General features: G+C 35.6%; 1 protein-coding gene across 13 annotated transcripts in view; it reads right to left on the bottom strand.

The window, feature by feature from the left end:
* The window catches only part of ATP6V0A1 (ATPase H+ transporting V0 subunit a1), an 89,149-nt gene that overhangs the window by 65,472 nt on the left and 7,853 nt on the right, over nt 1-15,824 (bottom strand). For 6 of the 13 annotated variants that reach the window (XM_056816733.1, XM_003340310.3, XM_007482177.3 and 3 more), the window contains 4 exons: nt 8,526-8,604; nt 6,523-6,620; nt 6,079-6,207; nt 680-783 (listed from right to left, as the gene is read on the bottom strand). In XM_056816733.1, coding sequence (XP_056672711.1) covers nt 680-783; nt 6,079-6,207; nt 6,523-6,620; nt 8,526-8,604 — 410 coding nt within the window. Of the gene's footprint in view, nt 1-679; nt 784-1,575; nt 1,639-6,078; nt 6,208-6,522; nt 6,621-8,525; nt 8,605-15,824 lie in introns of those variants that run through there. The other 7 variants (XM_056816734.1, XM_001363576.3, XM_001363489.3 and 4 more) reach the window with 3 other exon arrangements.

Below are 15,824 nucleotides of genomic sequence, written 5' to 3' on the forward strand. Positions count from 1 at the left end.
TGGTGATGGAATACTATTGTGCTCAAAGGAATAATGAACAGGAGGAATTCCATGGAAACTGGAATGACCTCCAGGAATTGATGCAGAGTGAAAAGAGCAGAACCAGGAGAACATTGAACACAGAGTCTGATACACTGTGGCACAATCAAATGTAATGGACTTCTCTACTAGCAGCAATGCAATGATCCAGGACAATTGGGAGGGACTTGTGAGAAAGAACACTATCCACATTCAGAGGAAAAACTGCGGGAGTAGAAACACAGAAGAAAAACAACTGCTTAAATACATGGGTTGATGGGGATATGGTTGGGGATGTAGACTAAATGAACATCCTAGTGCATACACCAACAACATGGAAATAGGTTTTGATCAAGGATACAAGTAATACCCAGTGAAATTGCATGTCAGCTATGGGAAGGGTGGGGGTAAGGGAGGGAGGGAAATAATATGATTCTTGTAACCAAGAAATAATGTTATAAATTGTCTAAAGAAATTAATTTAAATTTTAAGAAAAGAAGGGCTAGAAACTGAGTCAGCAATGATTCTCATCAGATTCATAATAGAATAGCATTCAGGTAACAGATAAATTCCCTACTAAGTCTTATTACGTAAACTTTCTAAGACAGAAGGGAAAGAACACACCTTAAATGTAGAGTAGATATACAGGAATGTTATTTACCCAAGCCGTAAGGGTGTGCCTCTCCCGATCTCATTTGGGTCCAGCAGGTTTGATGACTCCTCCAACAGATCTGGATCCGCCATCTGCTGATGATGCAATTCAGCCTGAATTCACAAATCAATTAATATCTAATGAAAATAGTTAGTGGCATGCAGGAAACGAGGAACCAGGAGATGAGTTTGTGAAAATAAATATGAAAAAAAAGAAGATACACAAAAAAAAAACACACAGAAAAGAAAGAAAGAGAACAAAGGGAAAAACAAGAGGTAACACGTAAATGTCCCAGCAAGGCATCTGGGAAAATGATTTTGAGAGATAAGAAAAAGAAGAAAAAAATATCACATGATGGTGACATGTACAAGTCTTTTATTTGGCAGAAGCCATTTTCCCTCTTTTTTCTGTTTCCACCAAGTAAGTCATGAAAGCACCAGAGAACACCTTTAGAGAGTGACATAAAGTAATGAAGATACTTTGGGGCAGTGATCAGAAGTGACCTGGAGATGCACAGGTATTTCTGGCTGCTCTCATGCTTACAGTTTTACTTATGGCAAAGCTTGGCTTATAGGGAGGTGCTTGCTCTTTAGAAATGGAATGCAAAGCATATGTTACTCTCTCAAATGCTGTTCTGCAGATACAAACCAGAAGAAATCTTACCAGCAAGCTAAGCAGAGTCTGAGAGCTTCCGGACCCATCAAGTTCTTGGGATTTGTTAAGGATAGCTTTGGGCAAAGCCAAGGAATACTGTGTTTATGCTTTTAAAAGTATCTTTCTTCCTTACATAAAAATAGAATACAAAATGGCAAGGAAGTCCTAAAACACAGTAATCCCCTTTTACTATTACAGTATCTGCCCTATGAGAGGAATAAGAACTAAAAACTCATAATGAAGTTTCCTACCTTCTACTAAGGTATCAAGTTTTGAAATCATGATACGTTCAGAGGCTCATGGAAGTTCTGTAGTTTTGAAGATCCTTGGGCACACAACTTGAGATAGGATCACTGATTCAAATCAAGTACATGAAAGTTAAATTAACAGTAATATAGAAGGAAGCACAATATCCAACTAATGGATTGGTACAATCAATCTCAAAATGAATTCTGTAATTACAATTTATACAATGAAATGGGAAGATAGATGAAGATGTCCTAGACCTAGATCCTTCATTCTTTCCATAGAGTCAATCCTATAGATTTTCATTCCCATCACAAAGAAGAAGCTGACCATAAAATGAAATCATGCATTTATCTTGACTGCTGGTAGTACCAAATACTAATACACACACCTACTCAACTTATTTGACCGAAAGGCTGGCAGAAGAATGGGAGAAGAAAGGGGAAGGAATTAAAGAAGTCAGAATAGTCGGGGTTTTTGTTTTTGTTTTAAAAGAGATTTGATTTTATCGTTTTACTATTTGCTTTACCACAAGCTTTGCTGATTTCCATTCAAATTTGCTAAATAAGCACCATGGAAGCCTCAATTTTTGAATCTTATGATTATAACATAGTAAATTAATTTGACACTCCAAGGGGAAAAAACATATGAGATGATAATATTAGAGGGACTAACAGCAAAGAAAATCTTTTGGGAACTAAAATGAGGAAACAAAAATTATCACCACTTAAAATTAATTGGTAGACAGACTTTATGTTTTGAGACTTGGGAAATCAGGGCAATAGAATGGTTCCATAGCTTGCCATTTGTATTCAAGAGATAAATCTGTGGACTTTGTGTGTTAAAATCTCATCAATTAAATATTATATGATATAAATTCTACTTTAGATTAATTTTAAAATGTAAAAGAAAAAAAAAGGACCTGTACTGTTAGATATTGCATTTTAAAAAATTTATGCTGAAGCATTTTGTTTTCAAAAATTTTAAGTTCAATATTGTAACCTTAGCTTACAAAAATTCTCAAAAATACTGCTTAGTTAAACCCAGTGAAACTGAAATGTTGCTCATACTATTTCACCACCACTATCTCCTTTCCTCCACTCCCTTCACAGAGAACCCATCTGAATCTATACAAAGATATTCTGGTGAAGAAAATGAACATAGGAAATAGCTGAAGAAACAAAAAGTATTACGCAGTAACTGGACTCATCCAACACATTATGTAGGTTGAGAAATGAAAACTTATCATGGAGCTGAAATAGGATGAACTAGAAACTCAGTTATGTTCTAGTCACTGTTTTTATGACCTCTCTTGTTTAATAACTATAAGTCTCCAAGTTGTTTTTTAAAAGTTAAAATAAAAAACCATGTCTAGTGGAAAATTTGGCTGACCAAATACTACTGTGGGTCTTTAAATCTACACCTAAAACAATGTCACACATCCTTAATCTGGAGCCTATCTAGTTCCTTTAATTACAACATTTCTAGTATCAGTGGCTGAGTCACCTGATTCACCACTATCCTCAAATCCAGAAAAAGAACACAGAGACATCTGAGAATGGCAAGAGCTCAGCAGCAACAGGATGGGAGCTGATAATATAAGCAGCACATTCAATTTCCAATAGTATATACTTTTCTTTGCCACCAACATTGAGAAAGGAATGAATTACATTTTACCATCTAACTTATTCACCCCATGTGATGATAGATGAGAAAGAAAAATAAAGAAAGCAGATGAAAAGAAAAATTAGAGGGGAAGGAAGACAGGGATCTGCATGCCATTAACCATTACTTTTCCAGTCTTCTTTATGCTTTCATGTACTACGGTGCTTATGGGAAAAGATTTAGAGAAATCTCTTTAGCTCTAACTCTTCTTCATAAGCAAGAAGACTAAGAAAAGGATATTATAATTAACAGACCATTTTAAATATTCTGGACAAGAAATGGCTAAATCAAATTAGTAATCAGCATAAATCATAAGAATATTTAATATATACTCATTCTCCCTCTTCCATAGCAGCCAATGCCTAAAGCAGAATAATCATTTCTTGACTTAGCCATTTCTCATTAGCTCATTAATGTGAAATATTACTATATCACAAATAACTTGCTAGAACTATAGACCATTTGCAAATATTACATTTTCAGGTATGAAACAAATCTCAAGAATTACCCTAGCCCATTAACCTTTTAAAGAACCAACAAAGCCCATTTTTCTACTGCTTTTTTCAAACTGTGCTCTCTGCATTAGAAAGTGCCTTCTATTTGGCAGGTCTTTGTTTTTCATTATGGCAGCACCAACTAAAATTACTGTGGGATAACAGTAGGCAAACGACTTTCCTGAAAACTTTGATTAAGCCACTATAGGCCAGGTGCCACAATGAAACTAGTGACAAAAAAACAGATGCAATACTATCTGTTCAATCAGCGTTAACTCTCACCAAAGGACTGCTTTCATTGCTCTGAAACAGTGAGAACCAAAGAGAGATTTTGAAAGTATCTGGAGAATTTTTACCATAGCTAAGGCATCAGGCTAAATAGCACTGCCAACAAACAAAGAATAGTGGTTTTGGTTTTTGCTGGGTGAAGAGAAAAAAATGGGTGACTTTTGATAAATCAATATTTTGGGGCAACCAGGTGGCTTAGTGGCTAGGAAGCCAAACCTGGGAGATGGGAGCTCCTGGGTTCTAATCTGACCTCAGACATTTACCAGCTGGGTGACTCTGGGCAAGTCTAATCTCAACTGTCTAGTCCTTATTGCTCGTCTGCCTTGGAACTGATACTTAATATTGATTCTAAGATGGAAAGTAAGAGTTTAAAAAACAAATAAATGTATTATGAAGACTTAAGAACCTCCTATTTCCCATATGTATTTTGAATTCTTAGAACTCTTAAAATAATTAATTAAAAAGAAAAATTTATACATTAGCACAGAAGGGATTTAACTCTTTCCCCCTCCCCCCCAGTCTTTCAAAGACTTTTGCCTTTATTTTATAATGAAGTTAAGGCAGTAACCATGCACTGGAAAATTAAATATATAAAACATTCATTAAGCACTTACTATTTGCCAGGCATTAAGTAAATCAGATCAAATTAACTTAAGCATACTTTTTACAAAAGGACTTAAACATTACGAGAGAAGTTATCTCACTGTTCCTCACCCTTTAAAAATGCAATAATTTGTGGGATTGATGAGAGAAGTTACTGTCAACCTCAAAAGTTCACGTCTGTGAGCAAGCTGAACGATCACAACAAAACCTCTATTAATATAAAACCAGGTTCTGCCTCCCAGAAACAAGAGGCACTTAAATTTTGGAATCTTAGATTCCATTACATTAGGAAGGTCCAATTTGAGCCAAAGCCCTTTGCTACTCTGAAGAATTTATCTCATCTTGGGCAAACTCTTTCTGTGCCAGACAGAACTGGAAAGTGAGCTCCTAAGAGAGAAGTGAAAAGCAGAACTCGAAATTCTTGAGCTCAAAATGTGTCAGCTGCTGATGGTAAAGTCCTAAATTTACATATTTGGCCAAGTTTCTAGCATGGCACAGGTGGTCCAAAAGAGAAACCACCACCCAAAGAAAATTCTTTGTTAAGACATACAAAGGGTGACTAAAGTAGTTTGTGAAACATTTATATCTCAGCTGATGTCAGGAAGCCCTGCTGGGGCAAGAACATTAACCATGTTTCAGGTTGCCAGAGAAACAATACCCATACTGGATGTGAAAAATACCCAAAGGGCAGACTGGAAGATAGTAACTCTTCTAAAATTCCTTACTCTAAATTCTTTCCAATTCTTTCTTCAGCAAGCTGTCACCTGGTAGCCTAGTTACCTAAAATTTTAACTTGGGGTTTTTTCCCATCTCTTCCCTAAGTTCATTTAATGAAATTTATGGGAGATTCTGGGGTCAGAAAATCATCAACTGCAACTGTTATTCTAACTACAAACACGTCCTTTTCAAAACTTCCAGATATTCCAAATTCTCACACACCCTAAAGAAAAATACTTGTGAAATTAAATATATGAGTGTAATCGTTATAAACTTTCCAAGATGACAAAGGAGCACAAAATAAAATAATTCAAGTTTTGGTGGGAGATAGGCAACAGCTAAAAAGTTATGGATTAAGAAAAATTAACCTGTTGTACCTCCATGCTGTAGCTAACCTTTCCTTATTTTCTGGGCCCTAACCTAAATTGAATACTTACCTTAAAAAATATGTATGTGAATTTTACAGGGAATGGTATCCACTAGCTATTCTAGATATCCTCATCCCACTCTGAATATGAAAAACTGCAAAAAATAAAAAAAATACACAAAATATCCAAAAAAATGGCTGGCTACATACTACATGAAAAATGGAACATAATCTGAATTTTTTCCAACTAAAAAAAGGTGTAAAAAGTGGCACTGCTTTCGATAAAACAACTGAAAATAATCATTAGAATAAAATATGGCCCACTTGTGGCAGGTAAAACGTCAGCTGCTCAAAGAAACAAACAATAGTCTGACCTCATCAAAAAACTGCTGAGTTTTGCGTAGTATATATTTTAATTCCGTCAGTTCCAGGAAGTTTTTCTTCAAAGCTTCCTGGTTTGTGTTGATTTCTCTCAGTTCATTTTCAATCTTCTCAAAGTTTGCCTAGGAAGAAAAGGGATATGTTAACTCACCACTAAAGTCAGTATGTTTGCCCTGTATGCTCAATGGATTCAGTCTTGTATATTTATTGTCCATTGTCAGTTCAAAGATGTCCCGCATCTACTCTCAAAATATTAACATTTAAAATTAACATATTAATATTTCACTCCTGTATTAGACACCATAAAGATCAAGGTCCTGGGAGATTACTATCTAAATATCATGCAGACAAGGAAAGACTGAGATTTCCTTTGCTCTATCCCCAATAATAGCTGTGGATAGCCAAAAGGAACTTAACCTTCCCAAAAGATTGTTTACCTCTAGGTCAATCATGTCCCGGGGCAAAGGCACCTCTGGGTTTTCACCTGTGTCCAGGACAGAAATATTGGCTTTTCTTATCTCCTTCTCAACAAACCCTAAAATGACAGAATGAGAACATTTGTTGCCCATCTGCTGTATATGCCTGGCATAGCTAATATTATGCACAAACCAAAAAGATCTCAGCACTTTAAGAAGATTCTAATGATGCTCTGACTCAAGAGAAGTGGGGGGGAAAATAAGTTTCTTCTTCACATTCTTTTCCTTTCATAAAAAGCTCCATTTCAGCACAGCTAATTCTCATTAACCACAACAGGCATATAGTTCACATCCTACTATCTCAGATGCATTTTCTACCTTTTGTGGGATAGAACCCATATAGAATACTAAAATACCATCACCATCAAAAGAATCAATAAGACTGGCTCTTTAAATAGAATAAAAAGAAGACTGAATATGGTATCAGAAGACCTGTTATCAAGTCCCTGCCACTAACTAGTTGTAGGACTATGGGCAAAGCACAGCCTCTGAACCTTAGTTTCTTCATTTATAATTGAAAATAATGATACTTGCATTAACTAATTCTAAGAGCTGATGTGAGGTAAGAACTTACTAAACCATCAAGTGGTAAGCTATAACTAACCTATGTGAATCTGACCTAAATGTAAGATTATTCTGGCTTACCAATATTGTTTAGACAATCAAGTTCAGAGAAAAAAAATGTCTATTGAAATAAAGTCCATAGTATTCCAAAATATTTACAGCAGCTCTTTGTGGTAGCAAAAAACTAGAAGTTGGGAAGATGCTCATAAATTGGGAAATGGCTAAACATATTGTAGTATGTGATGGTAATGGAATGCCACTGCACTGTAATAAGCAGGCTGGTTTTTAAAAAACTTCATGAAATAATGAACAGTGAAATGAGCAGAAATAAGAGAACACTATATACAGCTATAAGTTTAATACTTGAAGAATAACTTGGGAATGTTACCTCCAGAGAATGAACTGAAAAATGCCATAATTATATATATATATATATATATATATATATATATATATATATATATATATATATATATATATATATATATAGTTTCACATTTGTTTGCCAGATTATACCTTCTATGATGTGGGGAAGAGGAGGGGCTGAGATACTAATTAATAAATCATATTAATAAAATAAATAAATGAATAAAGTCCTTAGTACATATGGCAGTAAAACTGGTTCCTATAAAAAAAGGTTTCAATCAATTTGAAAAACAAATAGATCAGTTCTATTCATTTAAATTACAGACCAAAAGGGTAAGAAAAGGCTTTTCAAAAAACCAAGAACTAAAAAAATCAAAATAAAAGCAATGTTTGTTCAGTGCTCAGTGATGACTATTGCTATTTAAGGGTGGAGTATGAATAGACTCACCTTCTGAGTAACAAACAGGAAGAGCAATAAGCTCATATTGAAAGGATACTTTACTGCCTAAAATTCATGATAGACTTTATCCAATAAAGGACTACAGGATACGGGGTCTGATTTACAGAATTCCTAGAGATTTCAGACTTATCTCAAACTACTATATCATCCTCTGTACAATGACAAAGTAACTTCGTAGTATTTAATTCAGAGTATAATATTCTCAAAAGCATGGTATCCAGTAAGGAATACTTCATATATATATGTATATAACATAACACAAATATATTCTGAATGTGAACCTCAAGAAAATAGATAAGAATTTCTTTTTTGAGGTGGGGTGGGGCTAATGTCTTCCTTTGTTATACAAAACTATTCTTAAAAAAAGATTAAATAATTCACTTCAAGAATTATTAAGACAATGAATAATATGGAAGTAAGTTTTGAGTTATAATACATGTATAACCCAGTAGAATTTCTGGACAGCTCTGGGAGGAGAGAGATAAAAGTGGAGGGAGAGAACTCAAATCATGTAACCATGAAAAATACTCTTAAAAAAATAATACTTATTAATATAGGCCAAGAGGACACATACGGAGTTTACGATCCATTTCTTCACATCTTCGAACTTCATTGACAAATTTCCGTTGGAATACATTGACACTTGGATTTAACTGAAAGACAAGAAAATAAATCAAGAGGAATAAATAGACAAACACAGCATGTTACCCTCCAACTTCTCAAGTGGTACATATCCTAGAATGATACAAACCCCATCTTGGACCAGGATAGGATGCTTTACCAATAACAATCTTGCATTAAAACATGTGAAATATTGTGGGCAGCTAATAATAACTATTATAATTAAAGATAAATAAATCACCTTTCCTCATTGGAGCAATGTGGAAAAAAAAACCCTCAAGGCAGGTAATGTTTTACCTAGCATACCATTTCTCAGTTCAAAGGCCACAATGATCACAAAAATGCAGGCCACTAATTTAAACTACATTTCTCTTCAGTTCCTTCATTCCCTCTCAAACACAAACAGTGGGAGGAAATCATTCATACAATGAGAAATGCAAATGAAGATTCAATTCATACTTATTAATGAGAAAAGATGATAAAATACATTATGAATAAGGGTGGAGGTGCAGGGCAGAAAAACACATCCATACATTATTAGTGTATATATGAACTGATCTAATTACTCTGGAAAATGATTTAGAATTATATGAGAAAAAGCATTAAAATGTTTGTATCCTTTTACTTTTTGTAGTAGCAAAAAACTAGAAATAAAATAGATACTATGTGAAGTTTAAGGAAGAGTGAAAAGGTTGAGAAGAGCCACTGTGGTAAGTGGGAGAGTGAGTTCATTAAAGAGGTATTAAGAGGATTGCCCAGCAGCAGTGAAGGTCCAAGTGAGGTTATATAAAACATTTGCAGTCGACCCAATCAGCAGTTTCATGATTTTTCTTCTCACTGCTACATACATGCTGCTGAATGTATATGTATTCACGCATTCAGTACATGGAAGACTGTGGGTAGTGAGTGGCCCCAAGACTGAGGTTTAGGAGAATTTAAACTGAAAATATGATAAGGAGGCAAAAGAGCCTTATTAAAAGAAGAGGCCAGTGTATAGTTGAACTGGTTCAACATGGTGTCAAGATGGAAAGAGAGAAAAGTGTAGCTAGTATAAGAGTGATGCGCCAGGAGAGAAGTAAGTAGAGGGACTGGAGATAGTGTGGCAAGAGAGCAGGGTTTGATTTTGGAAGGCAACAAGGGAGGTGGAATTCCAATAAACTGTGATCATATAAGAGAATTTCTTTCCTCCTTTAAAAAAAAAAAGTCCTTATGTTCTAGGTAACACTCTTAAGACAAAAGGGCAAGGGCTAGTCAAATAGGATGACAGCAAGATCAAGGGTATGGATCACCTTTATGAGTGGTTGAGATGGGATAGAGAAATAGGTCATTGGAAATTAATAAGTTGAGGAACTGGGAAGTTAGGTTATTGCAAAAAATATCAATATGTATGTTGAAAGCCCTTAGTATGAGAAAAGAAGTTGGTGAGGAGAGACTGAATTAGGTATTGAATTTATTAAGGAAAGAAGGGAAGCATCCTGGAGGTTTGTAGAAAATAACAACCAGAATTTTGATTGGTGGTACATATGGACGGAATAAATCTCTTAGGAAGAGAAATTACTGAGGAATGGTAATGAGGAGCAAAGATTATTCTAACTCTCCCACCAGGACAAATGGGCAAAGGGAGTTGAGAATAAAAGTGAATTCAATGCTGGAAAGGGCCAAGTAGGGAGGCAAAGAAACTTTAAACAATGGGGGACCAGATTTGAAAAGTCTATTCTCTTGGAGGATGATAACTAGTTTTGCTACAAAATGGATTATATGAAAAGTGGTGAGGACAGGGATGTTTGGAGCCTTGTGGAGGGAATTTGGCATATTCTGAACCATATTATTGTTACTGGGAATTCATGGTAGAACTTGCTCAGTCAACAACTATAAGCTAATGGGGTTAAGAAGCTGAGGTGGTTGTAGGCAAGAATATCAAGGGAAATAATGAAAAAAATGTAAAGGATGGGGGTCTAGCAGTACCAGATCTTAAACTGTACTATAAAGCAGTGGTCATCAAAACAATATGTTATTGGCTAAGAGACAGAAGGGTGGATCAGTGGAATAGACTTGGGGTAAATGACCTCAGTAAACTAGCGTTCAATAAGCCCAAAGACCTCGGCTTTTGGGACAAGAACTCACAATTTGACAAAAACTGCTGGGAAAATTGGAAAACAATAAGGGGGAAATTAGGTTTAGATCAACATCTTACACTCTATACCAAGATAAATTCAAAATGGGTAAATGACTTAAGAGTGAAATCATAAATAAATTAGGTGAACATAGAATAGTATCCCTGTCAGATCTGTGGGAAAGGAAGGAAATTAAGACCAAGCAAGATAGAGAACAGTGAAAAATGTAAAATGAATGACTTTGATTATATCAAATTTTAAAGTTTTTGTAAAAACAAAACCAATATAACCAAAATTAGAAGGAAAGCAACAAACTGGGAAAACATTTTTATAACAAAACTCTCTTCTAAAGGTTTAATTTCCCAAATATATAAGGATCTAAGTCAAATTTGCCAAAAATCAAGCTATTTCCCAATTGACAAAGGACAAGAATAGGCAGTTTTCACATGATAAAATCAAAACTATCAATAAGCACATGAAAAAGTGTTCTAAATCCCTACTGATTAGAGAAATGCAAATTAAAACAACTCAGAGGTACCACCTTACATCTAGCAGATTGGCCATCTAGCAAAGGAAAGTGATATATGTTGGAAGGGATGTGGCAAAACTGGGATACCAATACACTGCTGGTGGAGTTGTGAATTGATCCAACCATTCTGGAGGGCAATTTGGAACTATGTGCAAAGGGCTTTGAAAGAATGCCTCCCCTTTGACCCAGCCATACCACTGTTGGGTTTATAACCCAAAGGAAAAAGACTTGTACAAAAATATTTATAGTTGTGCTCTTTGTGGTGGCAAAATATTGAAGAATTAGGGGGTGTCCATCAATTGGGGAATGGCTGAATAAATTGTAGTATGTGATGGAATATTATTATAATGAAAGGAATAAAGAACTGGAGGAATTCCATGTGAACTGCAAGGACCTCCAAGAAGAACCAGGAGAACATTGTACACACAGACTGATACATTATGGCACAATTGAATGTAATAGATTTTTCTATTAGCAGCAATGCAATGATCCAGGACAATCCAGAGGAACCTAGAAGAAAGAATGCTATCCACAATCAGAGAAAGAACTGTGAGAACAACAATGCAGAAGAAAGCATGATTGATCACATAGTTCAATGGGGATATGATTAGGGTTTTGATGTTAAAAGATCACTCTACTGCAAATATGAATAAATGAAAATAGATTTTAAACAATGAATGGTGCATGTATAACTCAGTGGAATTGCTTGTCAGCTCCAGGAGGGGGCAGGGAAAAGTGGGGAGGGGGGGGCAGGGAATCATGAATTATGTAACCATGGAAAAATATTCTAAATTTTTAAAAAAGAAGAAAAAAAGATGTGGGACTTGGAGATCTGGGGAAGGGTAGAAGCTGGATTTGTAGAACATGAGTCATTTGCAGAGATGATATTTGAAGCTATGGAAATGGATGAAATACACAAAGAAGAGTGCTACAAAAAGACACCTAAAGAAAGAACCTTGGAAGACTATCCATGTTTTAGGGGTGAGATGAAGAATAGAGAAGAAAAAAGGAGTGGTAAGAGATGCAAGAGAAAATAGAAGTACAGTATCAGGCAAGGGAGGAAAGAAGCTCAGATGAGGTGGTGATCAGTGTCAAATAGAGAAGCAAAACTGACAAGTTGATCGCTGACAGAATGTAAGCTACTCAAGGGCAGGGACTGTTTCTTTTCTATTTGTATCCAATGTGACTTAACATAGTAGATATTTAATAAATTTGATTAGTGAATTTGATAGAGCTAAAAAAAAGATAATTTAAAGTACCTTTTATATATGCTATACTCTGTAAAAGATAGGACAATCAAATATGAAAACATAAATAAGATATCATCTGCCTTCAAGTTTATTATAGTAAAAAGGAAAAAGCCTTATACAAAAATAACTACAATAAAAGTTAATAGGATAAGTGTGTGATAAGAATGATACAAAGAATATGCCAAATCACTAATAAGGAGAAAAACGCAAATAAAATCAACTCAAAGATTCCACCTCAGATATCCAGTATGAAGGGAGAGCCAAAAAATTTTACATGGATTTTCCATATTGCAGAAGTGCTGTGCCCCTAAATCCCCCTCATACCTCCACAACATGGAAGAAATACCGGTAATTAAAGCCAGAAAAATATGCATGATGAATGCAGTAATACACATAGAGGGAGAGCTAGGTGGCTCAGGAGACAGGGAGCCTGACCTGGAGATGGGAGGGTCTAAGTTAAAATCTGGACTCAGATATTGCCTAGCTGTGTGATCCTGGGCAAGTCATTTAACCCCAGTTGTCTAGCCCTTACCACTCTTCTGCCTTGGAACCAATACTTAGTATCAATTCTAAGAAAGACATAAGTATTTTTTTAAAAATACACATGGAAAGAATAACCATTACAAAACAACTGAAACTGAATGTTTTGAAAGTATTATATACAAACTTGGGATCAAGGAAAAAATATAAAATATCCCTGCTTGCTCCTTTGCAGAGGTAGAGGGATTTTATCAATGCAGACTGTATATAACAGATGTTTTTGCTGCATGAAACAGTTTTGTCTTGTTTTTTCCCCTCTTCCTTTTTTTTTTAATCTTTATGATGAAGGATGGCTCTCTGGGAGGTACTAAGGGTAAATTTTAGGGCTGAGACTGAATATATATTTTTAGTGGTCACCAGGGATTTAAATTCTAAATCCCAATGAAATACTCAAGTCAGAATGAAAATTTATGGTGGTTTATTTACAAAAGAAGGAAGAAATTAAGAATAAGGGAGAGAGAGAGAAAGGGAAGAAGATCTGCTCTGGCCTGGTCTGAGCCAGGGGGAGCTCAGAGGCCTCAGCCAAGGGGCCTTCCCAGAAGATTAAATCTAGCTCAGCTTCCAGCCATGAGGCCTCCTCCAAGATGAGGGGCCTCCTTGGTGGTTAGTGCCTCCAGACAGAGCCAAGGAAAAGGGGAGTCAGCCTTAACACTTACCACGTGGTCATCAAAGGGAAACAGTTTCAGGTCTCACTCTCCTCAAGTTCCAAGGCCCAAAGTCCTCTCACAGGAAGTGACACAAAATATACAGACAGTTCTTTACATCACTTCCTGTGTCTCACATGTACCAATGGTGGCTTAAACTTGGCTTTGGACAGCCCAGGGGGCCAGTCAGTTCTTTCTGATTTGTCACTTGCTAGCACATGAGGGTCATAGAGCTTCCTCCCCCACACTTAATCCTTAAGTGGGAGTGTATACATTCCTGGTTTCTAAAATTCTAAAGACTAAGCAGGGTGAAGTAAATCTAAAATTCAGAGGGAGAAAAAGGGGGTGTAAAGAGGAAAATCTGATGTAAAAAGATATTAATAAAAAACTTTTTTTTAAAGTAATGATACAAAGGAAATGCCAAGTGTAAAAAAGACAAGATCTCCCTTAGGTATAGTTATCAGGGAATGCTTCATGTAAAAAGTTATTGGCTAGTTGATTCTATGAGACTATGTAGGATTTTCTTTTTAAACCCTTACCATCTGTCTTGGAATCAATAATAGGTATTGGTTCCAAGGCAAAAAGTGGTAAGAGTTAGGCAATGGGGGTCAAGTGACTTGCTCAGGGCCACACAGCTGGGAAGTGTCTGAGGCCAGATTTGAATCTAGGATGGGAGTTTCTAGGTCTGGCTCTCAATCCACTGAGCCACCCAGCTGCCCCCCAGTGCAGGATTTTGACAGGTAAAGATGGGATGGGGGAAGAGGAATGAGGATATTCTTTGTATTGAGAAGAAAAAAAATAAGATCTAGATAAGGAAGTGTGCCATCCTCTGTCACAGAAGAACAAATATTCTGATTTAGTTGAACAATGAGATACATAGAAGGGTATAGTTGAAAATAATGGCTTGATATTGGAGCTAGATTGTCAAGGACTTTGAATGGAAGTTCTTCTTTTGGTAGGCAAAGGAGAGTCACTCAAAACTTAGATGTACAAGGGAGCTACATGATCAAAGCAGTACTGTAGAAATATTAAGAATAAATTATTAAGGGAAGAGACTGAAGGTAGATAGATCAGTAAAGAAACTATTACAGTCACCCAGAGGAGAGTTGAATAGTGAAAATGGAAATGAAGTTGTGATTCTGAAAGAATAAGAAGGGGAAAGCTACATAGTTCAGTGGATAGAGCACTAGGCCTGGAGTCAGCAGGACCCAGATGCAAATCTGGTCTCAGACACATCTAGCTGAGTGACCTTGAGTAAGTCACTTAACCCTATTGCTTAGCCCTTACCCTTCTGTCTTAAGAACTGTTAGGAAGCCAGACCAATAAAACTACCAAAAAACTATTTTATAGAACTAGAAAAAATAATAACAAATTCATCTGGAAGAACAAAAGATCAAGAATATCAAGGGAATTAATTTTTTTTTTTAAAGTGAAGGATGGTGGCATAGCAGTGCCAGATCTTAAATTGCATAAAGCAGTAATCATCAAAACAATCTGGTACTGGCTAAGAAACAGAAGGGTGGAATAGATTGGGGTAAATGACCTCAGCAATCTGGTGTTTGATAAAGATCCCAGATTTTGGGATAAGAACTCACTATATGACAAAAACTGCTGGGAAAATTGGAAAACAATATGGCAAAAATTAGGTATAGATCAAGGTCTCACAAAATATACAAAGATAAGATCAAAATGGGTATATGATTTGGATATAAAAGGTGATATAAGTAAATTAGGGGAACACGGAATAGTCTACCTGCCAGATCTATGTAGTAGAGAAGAATTTATGACCAAACAAGAGATAAAGAATATCACAAGATGTAAAATGAGTCATTTTGACTATATTAAATTTAAAAGTTTTTGTACAAATAAAGCCAATGTAACCAAAATTAGAATGGAAACAACAAATTAAGAAAAAATGTATAACAAATTTCTCCAATAAAGGTCTAATTTCTCAAATATATAAAGTCAAATTTATAAGAATACAAATCATTTCCCAATTGACAAATGGTCAAAGGATATGAATAACGTTTTCAGATGAATAAATCAGTCACCAATAATCATATGAAAAAATGTTCTATATCTCTTTTGATTAGAGAAATACAAATTAAAAACAACTCTGATTACCTATCAGATTAGCCAACATGCCAGTAAAGTGATAAATGTTGGAGGGGATGT

The sequence above is a fragment of the Monodelphis domestica genome, chromosome 2, assembly GCF_027887165.1.
Source record: "Monodelphis domestica isolate mMonDom1 chromosome 2, mMonDom1.pri, whole genome shotgun sequence".
NCBI lineage: Eukaryota > Metazoa > Chordata > Mammalia > Didelphimorphia > Didelphidae > Monodelphis > Monodelphis domestica.